We start from the raw sequence: 15,511 nt of genomic DNA, 5'->3' as shown, positions 1-15,511 counted from the left end.
AATATGTAGTATTAAAAATAAAATAGGAAAATTAGCAATACCTCCTCCATCATAAATCTATAATTCCTAGCAAAAGATGATTCAAAGTTGAAGTCCCTCTGTTTTTTATTTAGGGAGACAGATTCCATTACTTTTTATAATTTTTTGTGACTAGTTTGACGATTACTTCACTTCGTCCTCAATACCTCAATCATAAGAGGTGTTAAACAAGCCAAATAGTTAATTGTTTAAACTTAATTTGATAATTTTAACGAGTTATAAAATTTATTCAAGTTTAGTTCGTTAAACTTTGAAGCTGATCTTAAATGAAGTTTTGTCAAGGCGAACTCGAGTAATTTGGTAGTTTTAGGCTCATCGAACCGAGTCGAACAAGCAATGGACTATTTAAACTTGGTTTAAAAATTTTAATGAGTTTTAAAATGTGTTCTAACTTGATTTATTTACTTAACGAATGAAGATCAAACGAATTTTTAACAACCCAAACACCAATCAACCTCAAATTATTTGGTTCATTTATCACTCGTAAGAGTCCCAAAATAACTCTCAACGTGATTATGATTGCAATGAATAAAACACTTGAATCAAAGTCAACAATGCAATTTATCTGAGTGGAGTTTACCTGCCTACTTTCATTAGCACTATAGATGTGATCTTTCAAATCACTAATGCAATGACAGTGAGCATTATATTGGTTGTTGTTCAAATCAAGCAGCAACTTGAATTCATTCTAGTTATTATATTTGTAGTAGAAGAATTGCTTTGAATTAATTTCATTATTTGTTTTCCTTAATGTTATTTCCACTTTTGTGGCCATGTGATGTCTGTTATGGTTTGTTGATGACTTGTTGTTTTGTTTTGGGTTGTTTCGAATGGCACTTTGCCAATCTTGGTCGGAGTTTTTCATTTTATTATTTTTTTTCTCTTAGTGTTCGCATATGATTGGTTTATTTCATGTCATCTTAATTGGAATATGTTTAGTTGGCAATGTTGCATTTTATCACCATGGATCGTTGTTTGTTTTTTTTATTTTACTTATTCTTTTTTATTAATAAAAATTCTTTTTTGTCTGATAATTTTTTTTTAAACAAAAAAGAATTGAACCAAATTTACTTTTTTACAATTGGTGTTTGTACCTCAGTAGTTGTCTATACAAGTTAATAATTTTGAAGGATTCTCGTGAGATGATCATCGGATGATCTAAGCCATATGATTGATGGGCTATGTTGATGCGTTTCACTGACCCAAAATCCATGCAATGTTTTTGAAAATAATAGAGTTAATTACACTTATGTCCCCTAAGATTAAAAGAAAATAGACTGAGACTTACAATTTTAACATAATTATATTGAGTTTTTTTTAAAGATTTTAGTTCACATAACACCTAACCACATTATTCACCCAAAAAAACACCTACTACATTTTCATATAGATAAAAAAAAATATTATTGTCATCTCTTCTACATAAGAATGTGTATTTTACCTTATTTATTTTTGTGCCATATATATAATTTATATGTATCAACAAAAAAATTCAGGTTGTTAGGGTTACTTGAGTTATGAAAACTCATACGCAAACCGTTTTCAAATTTAATTTGGATTAATAAATTTTGGTCCAATTTCTGACTAAATTTAATAGTTTAATAAATTTTTGTTAGACCGTAGAATAACACTTGTTGGGTTGCATTGAACTAAAAGTGTTCATGGGCCATTGGTTTTATTTGGTGTACTTTTTGAACTATAATATACACTTGTCATTGTGATACTTTGCAAACTCATTCTTTTTATTGATGTGTACAAAAACAGTTAAAGAAATAGAAAGATGAACAAGAATTGGATTGATTTGCCAAATCGGATGTTAGTTGATTACGTGAATGGGATTGATAACTTCTTGAGATTTGCATACAACAATAGAGATGGAAGTTCATCAATTAGTTGTCCGTGTCGATTTTATAGTAATCGATACAATTTTTCACGAGAGGTTGTAAGGGAGCATCTTATTTCCAATGGGTTCGTAAAAAAGTACAAAAATTGGATTCATCATGGGGAATCCTATGTCCAATTACATGGTAACCAAGAAAACCAAACATTAATGGAGGATTCAGCGACTAGAGATGATGTGGTTGGGATGGTACAAGAGGCCCTGGGAATTCCACATATGGGTGTTGAGAATGATGAACTAATTGCAAGTGATCCAGCCCAAGCAGGGGCAAGTGATCCAAGCCATGTAGAGGAAGATGATCCGGTTCGGATAGGGACAAATGACGAAACTTTGAAATATTTTAAACTTTTGGAAGATGCACAAACTGATCTGTACCCAGGGTGTCACAAATTTACTTCACTATCATTCATTGTTCGAATTTTGCATATGAAGGTGCTCAATCAATGGACCGACAAGTCCGTTGACATGTTACTTGAACTTTTGAATGAGGCTTTTCCTACGGGCACAAAACTTCCAAGTTTATATTATCAAGCTCAGAAGGTTACTACAGATTTGGGTTTCACATATGAGACTTTTGATGCTTGCCCCAATAGTTGTATGTTGTTCAGAAAACAGGATACAAAGCTTGATAAATGTGTTATATGCAGTAGTTCTAGATGGAAACAAAATGGTGGTATTGGAAATGATGAAAGGGAATTTGGTAAACGGGTAGCAGCAAAACAGATGAGGTATTTCCCTTTGAAGCCAAGGTTGCATAGATTGTTTATGTTATCGAAAACGGCAAAGCTCATGAGATGGCATGCGGAAGAATGGGTTGATGATGGTGTGTTAAGGCATCCTGCTGACTCCCTCGCATGGAAGGGCTTTGATCGGCAAAACACTTGTTTTGCTAGTAATAGTTGTAATGTATGTCTTGGGTTGGCTACAGATGAATTCAACCCATTTAGATCGATGAACATAGTTCATAGCACTTGGCCAATTGTGTTGATTCCGTATAATTTACCACTATGGATGTGCATGAAGCAACCAAATCTGATTTTGTCTGTGCTGATTGATAGGCCAAAAGGACTTGGCGATAAGATCGATGTGTATTTGCAATCATTGATTGAGGAGTTGAAGGAATTATGGGATGAAGGTGAACAAACATTTAATGCATCAACCAATGAAATGTTTCAATTGCATGCAGCTCTGTTATGGACAATCAGTGACTTTCCTACCTACGCCAACTTATCAGGATGGAGTATGAAAGGTGAATATGCTTGTCCTTGCTACAATGTGAAAACTCAATCATGTTGGTAAAAACATGGTAGGAAGTATTCATACATGAGTCATCGTCGTTTCTTACCAATTAATCATAAATTTTGAAAGGATAAAGTATCATTTGATGGTAGTCGAGAATGGAGACTAACACCTCAAATGTTATCTGGATCTAAGATGTTGCATCAATTGGAATCAGAAGGTGTCCTTAGTCAGTATAAGAGGAATGACCTTAAGAAAATGTTTAGGAGACAAGAAGAGAGGGAAAATAACGGAAGAAGAAGCCATAATTGGAAGAAAAAAAGTATATTCTATGAATTGCCGTATTGGGAGCACAACTTAATAAGACACAATCTCGATGTGATGCACATAGAGAAAAATGTCTGCGATAATATATTGTGTAGACAATACTAGGAGTTGGAGGAAAATCCAAAGATAATGTGAATGCTTTACGTGATTTGCAAGAAATGAATATCAAAAAACCATTGCACTTGCAGTCAAGAGGGTTCAATAAAGTTTATGTACCTCCTGCACAATTCACAATTCACAATGATGAGAAAGATATGTTTCTCAAAGTACTCAAGGAAGTAAGAGTACCGGATGGTTATGCATCCAATATCTCGCGACACGTGCGCTTACAAGATAGAAGTATTTGGGGTCTTAAGAGCTATGATAGTCATATTTTGATGCAACAACTTATTCCTTTAGCTATACGGAGGTCCTTGCCTAAGAATGTGATTGAACCGTTGATTGAGTTGAGCACTTTTTTTAGACAATTATGCTCCAAAGTGAAGCGTACAAGTGATTTGGAATATATTCAGGATCGTATTGCAATAACTCTTTGTCATTTTGAAAATTTTTTTCCACCATCTTTCTTTGACATAGTGGAACACTTGCCTATACATCTTGCTGATGAAGCTTTGATCACTGGAGCAATACAGTTTCGATGGATGTATCCCATTGAAAGGTTTCTTCTTACATTGAAACAATATGTGCATAATCGAGCTCATCCAGAGGGCTCAATAGCTAAGGGGTATTTGATGGAAGAATGCATGAACTTTAGTTCTCGCTATCTCCTTGATGTGGAAACCAAATCTAATCGACCGAGGAGAAACAACGAAGGTGATAACAACATGGGTCGAGCTGTAGGCGAAAGTACAACATTTTATCTTAATGGTAATGAATTACAACAGTGTCACCGATATGTGTTGTTCAACACAAGTTCAGTTGCACCATTCATAAGGTAATTTATCACTCCCCTAGTATTGTAAAATTCTAAAGTGAAATCTATATGATATTTACTATTCTCTTTCAATTTACACAGCAAACACCTTGAAGTCATTAAGAGCAAAATGTCACGTGCAAGCGATCATCAATCTGAGCATTTCGAAACATTCTACACTGGGTTTAAGGACCATGTATGTATTTAGACATTTCATTTCACATATCTAAATATGCATCAATTTTGAGTTGAAGTTGAAGTTGAAGTTGAAGTTGAATTTATATTTGTCTTTTTAATAGGTTCAGACCTTGCGAAGGACAAGTAATATTATATTTACTAAAGAAATCAATAGATTAGTAGATGGTCCTCATACCTTGGCTAGGCGGTTCAATGGTTACATTATCAATGGGTTTCGTTTTCGTGTGAAGGCTGTGGATGATCATTGGGTGACTCAAAATAGTGGTGTAGCTTTAAAGGCTGATACAATGAGTTATGCTAGTCGGAAGGACAAGAGTCCTCGTGTCGGTGTTGTGTACTACTACGGGCAATTGACTGATATTGTCGAAATTCGGTACACTAACAATATGAAATATGTGTTGTTTAAGTGTGATTGGGTTGATAACACTAAGGGGAAAATGGAAGACGCTTTCAAATTCACATTAGTCAACTTCAATCGTTTGTTGTACCCAACCGATCGTGTTAGCAATGAACCTTTTTTATTATCATCCCAAGTCGAGCAAGTTTGGTATGTTCTTGATCCCTTGGAACCAGATTGGCAAGTTGTGGTAAAGATGTCTCATAGAGGTCTTTTTTATATGAATTCTAATGATGACCCTCAAGTTGAACCTTATATGACTTAATATTTGGAAGACAACACTATGCTTCGTGATGAAGAAATTGGTTGGGTGAGAGAAGGAATAGAAGGAGCAACAATTGATGTTGATGAAGAGGGTTGAACTTCGTTTGTGATTGTTAAGGAAGAGGGTTGAACTATGCGTCGTGTTTCTTAGGTTTTTATTATTTGCAAATAAGCAAAGTTTAAATATTGTTAAAATGTCTCGTGCTTAATTGCTAAATTTGTGAGAAATTTATATATGTTTATCTGTTGTTTTATTATCAAGTGTAGAGCTTCATAAAGATTTTCTTTCTTTTTATAATGAATGTTTACTTGCTGTGGTGGTTGTTTTTTATTCAATAACAATGTCGGTTCTGATAGTTAGGAGCTTAGGAGACATCGTTGTGGACTTGCATACGGATCTCTGTTCTTTGAAATGGCCAATGCAATCGAGAGGGAAATTGCTACCTTGCAATTGAAAGTATGTTAAAGAGTTTATAGGTAATGTTTATGTTGCAAGTTTTTAGTGTTTGATCTAATTATAAATTATTTGTTGATATAGGAAAAGAAGCTTATCAATATTAGGCGAGTAAAGAAGTATAGGTATATGTATTCTTTATAAAATTTTAATTAATGTTTTAATGATAAATAACTAATGTTTGATATTCTAACCAATGTCATAGGCGATTGCTAAGAAGAATTCTTCTAATCGGGGATTTCGTGGGCCTCCACATACGACTGGAAGGACATCTTTCTCAGATATTCGTTTCAATGTATTGATATTGTGGCTGTACCTAAGGCATGCTGCAGCTGTAGCCGTAGCCGCACCTAGTGCACTTGGTGTGACACTTGTGGTTGCAGTTGTGGCTGCACCTAGTGCTGCACTTTTGACTTATTATGTTGTGAAGACTTGAGCTCCTAACTTGAAAAAAATTGCAAATGACACATAAAGGAGAGCGGATAGATAAGATGAGTCTCTGGAAAAGGGCACACAACCTGAATGATCCCGATGTGGTGGCAATTGTGGTATGTCTATGGTTTAAATGTTTTTCCACATATTTTGCTTTTTACCAAACATTGTCCTTATGTTTTCAAAATGTAGAAGGAATATAATGTGCATCTTTGGAAAGTTCCTAAGGAGCAACATACGATTGAGTATTGCGATGGGATTTACCATAAAATCGTTGGGAAGGATGGACATGGGTATTGCAAGACCTATGGGAAAGGAGTGCCCTGGAGTGTGGTGTATGCGCGAGGCAGCGGCCCATCCCAATCATTAGTAGCCCCTTCATTTATTGATGAGATCACGCAGCGTGTGACACAAGATGTTGAGTCTAGGTTCACTACGATGATCAAGAACCTAACGGCATGTGTTTTATTCTTAGTGTCACAGGGTGTGGCTGGGAGTATGAGCTCGAGAGAGGTGCAATACTTACAAATTTACAAATTGACAAATTTTACGTTTTATCAATTTGTATATATACATATGGAAATTATTAACACATTATACTAACATATTATAGGTGTCAGATGCATCTAGTGGGCAACAAGCTTCAAAAGAAAATGAATAGGTATGCATTTCTCTGCTTTTAATGAATTTTTCAGCTTATTATGAATTAGGTTGCCTATTTCTCTGAATATCTCTTTGGAATACTTCTCTTTTCCCTTATATTTCTGCATGTATTTATCATATGGACCATGTATTATGTCGTATTAGATTTGTTGCTTCTGTGCTGCCCTTAAAACAACTAAACACATGAAACATATTGCTGGATCACAGGAAAAATAGTTATATCTAAAGTTCAGGTGAAGCTAACATGGATAAGGTTTTCAACAAGAATAACAAGTCAAGGGCCATAGATTCTAAAGCAGATTGATAAATGCACCCCAGAGGTATTGTTACAATTTTCCTTGTTTTTAGATACTTTTTCTCTAGATTTAAGTGAATTGCTGATGATTTTTTGTTTTATGAGTTGCATTGTGGGGGATGTGAGTGGATCTGAGGTGTGCGGTTCAGAATAACTAAATGAAAAAGAATTTTATATAGTATCAAACATGTTTTCTTAATTGAAATTTGCGAATCTAGTGCTTGGTCTAGTCAAAACCTTTACCTCTAGTCCACTGATGAAGTTGCTACTCATTTCTAGGTTTAAGTGGGAATTTGATCTATAATGAGTTGATTTCAATTCGATATGGTCTGGTTTTTCCAGTTGATATGTGTGGTTAACTTTGTTGTTGTTTTCATTTATACATTTGTTTTCTCTGTTAGTCATTAGAGTGCTAGTAGATTCATCCAATTGGAGTTGGTGAGAATTATGGTTGTCTGAATGGGCCAAGCTTATTGCAATCATAATATCCTCTGATACATGGCTTAAAGGTTCCTCTATGTCATATAAAACGAATCAACGCAATTATTCTACAATGATTATAAGAAGTTCGCTGCCATCTGGATGATTTGACTGTCCTTTTACATCTAGGTAATTTGTGATAAATGCATAATGACCAAATGTTAAAATGTTGCCTGAATCAAATCATTCAACAATGTTCTGCTACTAAATTTGTTTTGGAAAGAGATTTTTGCCAAGTTCAAAGTGCCTTATTACCTAATTTAATAAGTACATTGAAGTAGGCTTTTATGGAGCAATATAATAGCAGGATTGTTAAGAATAGACTTTTAGGCATGATGGAAAACATGTACTGTACATGTATATAATAGAATCCTTGATTGTATATCTCAATAAGGCCTTATGGGGTAATTGTTGAATTGATTTCTGGTTAGCCACCAAATTAATCAATGCTAGTTTTCTTGTTATCTTCTGTTAGATTGGCTAATCAAACTAGTGTGATTAGTCAATTTGGATCAGTAACTGCCAGTCAGTGTATATCATGTTTGTTGCTGGGATGCCATGTGTAATTTGTGCATGCTCTTGACTGGTGAGTATGCAGAGCATCATCCAAAATAGTAACAGATTTAAAAATTGTGGGGGTGGCTTCACACAAAGGCCAAAATTTTGGTGATTTGGGCAAAGATATGTAAAGATAAATTGATCAATGTATGGTTAGAGCATAAATTGATTGTTCCAACCAAAAATTCTTTTCAGGAGCATTAATTAATCATTTTAATGTTTCTTTTCAGGAGCATATCTTGCAAAGTACATCTTTCAGGAGCATATCTTTGCAATGTGGAACTTGAAAAGAAAATTGATGAGAAGATTGGCCAATTCATCGATAGAGTGGAGAAACACCCAAGCAAGAAAATTGATGAGAAGATTGGCCAGTTCTAGATTGTATTTTTTTCATAAAAGAATTTTTTCCAAGTTTTTAGTTGTAATAACTTTCACATATGGCTCAAATTTTGAGACTCAAATGGAATATTCAATTAAACTATAATGCTATACTGTCTGCATTCTTGTCATTTCTATTTCTAGAGTGCTTAACGCTACACTTATATTTATTTATTTATTTATATTTTATTTTACTTTATTTTATTATTTATTCTTTTTGCGACGGTAACAAGATGGTCGCCAAAAATCATGTTAGTGTTTTTCTTTGTTTTTTGTGACGGCAAAATAGTGGTCGCCATAAGTAGTTTAGGCGGCCGCAAATAATTTGCGACCGTTGCTTTGCCGTCGCAAAAAGTATTTGCCACCCCCACATTCGCGACCCCCATTTGCTGTCGCATGGGTTGCCGAAAAAAGTCTTTTGCGACTGTTTTTTTATTATTTGCGACGGTTTATAGCGGTCGAAAAAAGTGTTTTTTTTAGTAGTGCTAGCTAATTATTAACTTGTTATTACAATACTAAAATGAATTAATTACACTAGCTAATTATTACAAATTAAGATTTAACTAACTAATTAATTACAACACAAAATAATTAATACAAAAACTAACTAATTAGTTACACTACAGAATTAATTAGCTAAGTAATTAATTATTACAATCCTACTACTAAACATAATTTAAAAAGCCCTGGGAAATGAGGAATGGCTTATGCATGAATATAGATTTTCCATCCGAAAATGCTCTCTGTTTGGCTGCCAAAATGCTCCTGTTTTGCAGTCAGAAAATTGAATTGTTTTTACCCCAACCTCTACTTTGTTTTGCAAGAAAAAGGACACTACCTGGTTGAAAAGAGGTGGCCGGCCGGCCAGTAAAAGTGGTTGGCTGTACAGTAAGGTGGCCGACCGGCCACTAGTTTTTGTTACTGCCCTGCTACAACAGACAAGAAATAGAGCACAAACAAAGTATTTTCAGGGGATGTTTGTCCGCCCTGCCTCTCTTTATCATCAAACAAGTCAAAGGAGGGGTATGCTTGATTCGCAAACCATCAATCAGCACAAATTCATTGTGTGATGATTTATGGATCAATGGACAAAAGTTCAATATGAAGCTAAAAGACCAACAAAACCCTTTCCCTATCATGATGTTGATTAAGGTAAATGGTTGACATCGAATCTTGAGCCATTATCATCACTAATGAGTATGACATGCTTGAAGACCCAATGGGTTCAATTAATATCCAATTGAACCCAAACCATTTTATTATCTTGTTCCATTTTAGCCCCAATTTTATTGCCTCTTTTACTTACCTTTCCATTCATTAGTCATTTTAGTCCAAAAATGAGCATTAATTCCACTAAATGGAGAGAAGTGTCAAACAAGAAGTTGTTTGGGCATGAGAGAGAAGTAATGCCCTGGTAATGAACCTCCGAAGAGATTAAACCATTTAGCATGGAAGGTCTCTTTCTCATACTTAAACAACGCTCGGTTGAAACAACTCTTACAAAAAGAGAAAAACCAAGAAATGAGGGAGGTTGCAGAGGTGTTTATACAAAGTGTGAACACATGTATGAAAACCATAAAATAAATGCTATCAACTCAAATAGGTTGGTGACTAAGGCCTAAACCACCAAACCTATGAGGACTACAAGACTACAAGTGTCACGACCTAAACCCGCCCCTATAGGTTTAGCATCATAACCGGCCAATAATCCTTGGATTACCAAAGGCCTCCGAACTGTTTATCACATATTAAGGGGCTACGGAAGCAAATATATATAAACATACATAGTCCATTGAGCTTTGCTGACGTACATGGGACAAAATTTTAAAAAATTTATATATGTACATGTGACGTCATGATACGGTAGTCTTACGTCACCCATTTACACAGAAAAAGTCAAAAGGGGACTTAGCCCAATGTACATATAAATAGAAAACTTGTATATATACCAAAGGAAAACAAGTCTTATACATTTACAAAACATGACCACATGACTTTACTTAATTCGGAACCTCCTTGGGAGGCACAAAGGGTGGCTGTGAATGATGTCCATACAGAAACAGAGTCTTGTACATAATCAGATGTCAAAGCAGAAACAAATTCGTGTACATAATTATTTTCGTCTTCATAGTTCATACATTTCACATAATAGTACGTGGTACATCCATTAGCATTAACAAATCCGATGACCCATGATGGGACGGCCGTGAAGGCATTCTGATGACCCATAAAAGGACAGCCATAAGGCATTCCTACGACTCATGTGCACAGAGACGTTTCTGATGACCCATAAGGGACAACCATAAAGGCATTTCGATGACCCATAAAGGGACGCATATCATGTGATGCTAAGGATACCACGAATATATGTAAGAAATTTGGACAATTATTCATTCATGCAAAACATAACATTTCAAAAAAATTGATCATTTCATATCATTGAAAACTAATTAAAGTTAAACATAACTTTACAAAATTATTACTCATAGATGGCTCCGGACACAGACGAGCAACGTAGACTAATCAAATGGCTTACGACACGTGACCTACATAAACATAACAGATATACACATTGAAACACACACTCGGGGAGTACTTAACTTGTTTTATTTCATTCTTAGTGTGTTTCTAAGTCTTAACCTCCTTATTATGTCTTACTCATGGTGTAGGAATGCCTAGGATGCAATGAGGATGCTAAAATGCACTTGAAAACACTTTAGCCAAATATGCTGGAAACAGGGGTCTCGCTCGAGCGCAACTTCCTTCGCTCGAGCGGACATCCAAACATGTGAGTGGTCGCTCGAGCACAACATCCTTTGCTCGAGAGGTCTGTAAACTTTGCAAAGTACTAGTTGCTTGATTTGGACTCACAAACCACAAGGTATTCACTCTCAAGGGCTGAGATTTGAGCTCAAGGACCTCAGCGAGAAGAGCCAAATTCTTGGTTTAGGAAGTGTAGAGAGAGTGTATAGATTGCAAGATAGAGAGAGAGAGAGAGAGAGTGCTATGCAAGTTTTGGAGTCTTTGGAATTTTTTCTAACCTAAATTCAAGAGGAAAGGTCATCTATATATAGAAAAATATGTTACTATCTCAGAAATATTAGTATAGAGACAGCTAGTGTAGTGCATGCACCTGTGGGGACAGCTGGCAGCAAAATATTTATTTTGCCGGAACACTTGGCCGGCCGGCCACTAGCAAGATGGCCATCCATTTATTTTATGCCAGCCGGCCACTAGTTGGCTGCAGGCCTTTGAGTGGTCAGGCTTGGAAAAATACTATTTTGGTCCAAAAGTGGTGCAAGGTTGGGATTAGAAGCTCAAAAATCAAAGCCCTTGTGCTAAAGAACTTGAATGATTGTACAACGTAACTTTTCATCATCGCGTGTTCAACCTGAGGCGCCCAAGTCTTAAGAGCGATCAAAAATAGGGTGTTAACAGGCCCTTATTACGCTTGAGCGTCGGTCTTCTGTCTATAAAACTATTGAGAGTTTGTATTTCACACTCGAGCGACAACTTTTTGCTTGAGCGGTCACATCTTTTGTGTCTTACGCTCAAGAGTCACTTCTTGCACTCGAACGATCTGTGCATATATCAGATCGCAGAACCACCTTTTTAGGTCACTTTTTTATTTCACTCTCTCTCTAAACCTTCCGAAAACCCTAGATCTAGACACTCTCTCTCTTTAAAACTTACATTCTCTCTATAAAAACACCAAAATCTAGTGATTTCTTCACTCCAATCCCTTTGTTAAAAAGGCAGAACACTCCATGGACTCTCTTTTCATCCGAACGAAAGTGGACTTGGGCTTGTTTGAGGTTTCTCCACTCTCTCCTTGGTCTACTAGCTTTGAGGTAGGGATCTTCCACACTCTAGTATGGGTTTTGCCTTTGCTAATTGTTATTTCAAAAGATTATGGTGGTTTGGGGGTTTTTGCCAAAAACCTAGGGTTTGAAATCAAAATATAATAGAGGGGTTTTCAAATGGTTTCTTAAAAAAGGTTGTGATTATGAATTTGAGGTTGATATATGTTGAAATGAGATATTTCTTGCATTGAAATGGATTTTCAGAGAGAAAGGGGTTTTGCCTTAAAATGTAAATGTTGAGATTGTAAGGAGAAAAGGGAATTGATATTGGAAATTGTGAAATTGAAATGATGACAATGATGAGGGTGGAGTTGGAAACATATTATCACTCCCATTTGAGATTTTGGAAAAGTGTATCTTTAGTGGAAATTTATTTATCTGCTAGAGATATTTGTTTTAGGTTATCGGTGGAGAAGAGCTATGATTGTTGTAAAAATTACATGAGGATTAAATGAACTAAAACTAAATTCTCATCCATTTTGCTTTGAGCATTGTTGCATACTGATTAATACATTAAAAATGTATATGATATTGAGAAAAAAAGGGTGAATTTGGGAAGAATGTGAGTAACACCAAAGTTAAGTTGGCTTGTGTGTCCAGGGTAAAAATCCTGAAAACTAGGCGTATGCATCGGTGTCGATCCTGCGGACGAAATATTCGTAAAATGGTAATAGTAATGCTTGTATAGACTACGTTTACATAGGTCCCGTTTGATGGATTCCTGCGAACGAAATATCCGTGGAAAGTTGTACTTGTTTGAGATTTCCCAAAGTTGTACTTCACTACCCTGTTTATTATTGTAAAAGAGGTGATTTGATAAATTGTGATATAAACTTGGCATGTCATGATTTTTGGAAAGAAATGTAAAATGTTTTGGCATGGGCATTGCATATGTATTCACTTTATGGCATTGTTAATATTTATACATTGTGTTGTAGTATTTCTATTAGGCTTTGGCTCACCCTATGTGGGAAAAACATTTTCAGGTGCTAGTGATATGCCCCCACCAGGGACTTAGCTTGGGGAAACTGTGGAGCTGAAGGCTTATTGTTGTTAGTTTGTATAAAATTTTGTACAGACCTAGGGCTTTATCTGTATTAATCTTAAGACTCACTTTTGATGTACCCAAACATTGACTTGGAAAGATGTAAGCCATTAGTACATATGGTTATTAGTTTAGCTTTCATTTTTTTTCACTATCTTGTAACACATGCTGTAGATTTAGGATGTACTGTCTATGAATATATATTACATGTGTCACCTTTTATATATCAAACTCTGATTAATTAAAGTTTATCATTTAATTTATGTTGTCATTTATTAGTTGTTATGAGATGGATATATTGTGTTTTTTTTCAGGGCATTACATCCATATTCACATGAGATGGTCATTAAGACCCACAAACTGATCAGATAGTTGATTATGCATAATTAGTTCCATGAATGAAAACCACGCAAAAACCTGGTACCAGGTAACAAATAACACATGGCAGATTCACATGATGCTAAGGATACCACGAGTACATTTCAGAAAATTGGACATTCATTCATGATTCATACAATAGCATTTCAGAAAATAGATCATATCATATTAGTCAAAAAATACTTATAGTCAAACATAGCTTTGCAGAGTTGTTACTGACAGATAGCTCCAAAAGCAAATCAAATAGAGTAGACTAACCAGACAGATCAGGCGGAGGATAATACATGACCTACACAAACATGTGACAGATACACATTAAAACACAAGCTCTGTAAACAGTTGACTTATTTTATTTCTTTCTTAGTGTGTTTCTAATTCATTTCTTCATTATTGTGGCCTATACCATGGCCTAAGAATGCCTAGGATGCAATAAAGATGCAAAAATGCATTTTGAAAACACTTTGTAAAATTTCAGAAACAGGATAGATCGTTGGAGCAAAGCTTTAGTCGCTCGAGCGGACTCCTTGGTCTGCAAAAGTGCTGGGAGATCTCATTTTACGCTCGAGCCAACCTTTTGGTCACTAAAGCCAAGGTTTGAAACAAAGAGTGCTCGCTTGAGCGGTCTTTTGGTTGCTCGAGCCAACCATCAAACTCTGCCAAAAGTACTATAAGTTCGAATTGTGCGCTCGAGCGACGGTTTGAGCGACCAAATTCTGGAATATCCAGATTTCAGTACCAAGTTCAAAATCCAATCTCAAAGCTTTAAAACTCATTATTTTGGGCCGAAACTTGTAGAAACTCATAGTGCTTCGTGAATTGAAAATCATTTCGCAAAACCAAGGCCCAAATGCATGTCAATTATCCAAAACCAACTTGAAACTTATATGTATATAACTTGCATTTAATAATATGAATTCAAAACTTCCAAAACATGGATTCAAGGAGTGAAAAGTGTAAAAACATTTTGAATTCTCAAACTTGAGCATAAAGAACACCATGCATGTGACAATTTTTGGAAAACAACCTCAAAATGGAATGAAATACGCATGCATGCATGGAGTGTTCTTCATTTCTACTTCCTTAGCTCAAATCTCTTACTTAAACACTTATACTTCTTGAATTTACATTCATGGTGACTCAAATACTTAATTCATAGGTTGAATTCTTACCTCTACTCCTCAATTGGGTTCTAGATTGTTAATTCTTTGAGCTAGCAAGCCAATTCTCTCAATTCCCTTTCAAATTCTTATTCTCCTAGCTTTGAATTCAACTCTTTTTCTATCTCTCTCTCTCTCTAGAGATTTCTAACTTAGTTTGAGCTTAAAATGATGATAGAAAAATGATTTTCTAAGCTTATATCACATATTTATAGGTTGGATTAACTTAAGCTAATTAAATATGATTAGAGCTAAGCTAGTTCAATTTAATAATTAATTTATTCTAATTATTTGGATCCGAATCAGAATTTAATTCAACTTACCATAATATTCTAAAAATTCTAAATTACACGTTGACCTAATCAATTTCATGTTCAAATGTCGACAAGGCCTTCAATTAACAGAACAAAGTAGAATTCTAAATAGATTTTCCTACGACTAACAAATAAGAATTCAAATAACATGCAATTCACATGATTAACACATAATTTCACTTAACCACTTGATTAATATTCTTACTTACAGATTATT

General features: G+C 35.2%; 1 protein-coding gene across 1 annotated transcript; it reads left to right on the top strand.

Annotated features, from left to right (window-relative positions):
• The first annotated feature begins 1,819 nt into the window (after positions 1-1,819).
• On the top strand, positions 1,820-6,167 carry LOC114303503 (uncharacterized). Its single transcript, XM_082885487.1, has 8 exons — positions 1,820-3,234; positions 3,331-3,500; positions 3,611-4,439; positions 4,521-4,614; positions 4,718-5,203; positions 5,639-5,734; positions 5,816-5,842; positions 5,937-6,167. Exons 1-8 carry the CDS (start codon positions 1,820-1,822, stop codon positions 6,165-6,167), a joined length of 3,348 nt encoding a protein of 1,115 aa, XP_082741613.1.
• The last annotated feature ends 9,344 nt before the right edge of the window (positions 6,168-15,511 follow it).

This window comes from Camellia sinensis, chromosome 8 (genome assembly GCF_055761805.1).
Source record: "Camellia sinensis isolate YWXY chromosome 8, ASM5576180v1, whole genome shotgun sequence".
NCBI lineage: Eukaryota > Viridiplantae > Streptophyta > Magnoliopsida > Ericales > Theaceae > Camellia > Camellia sinensis.
Note: the sequence above shows the minus strand (reverse complement) of the source record. Positions and strands in the feature narration are given on the sequence as shown.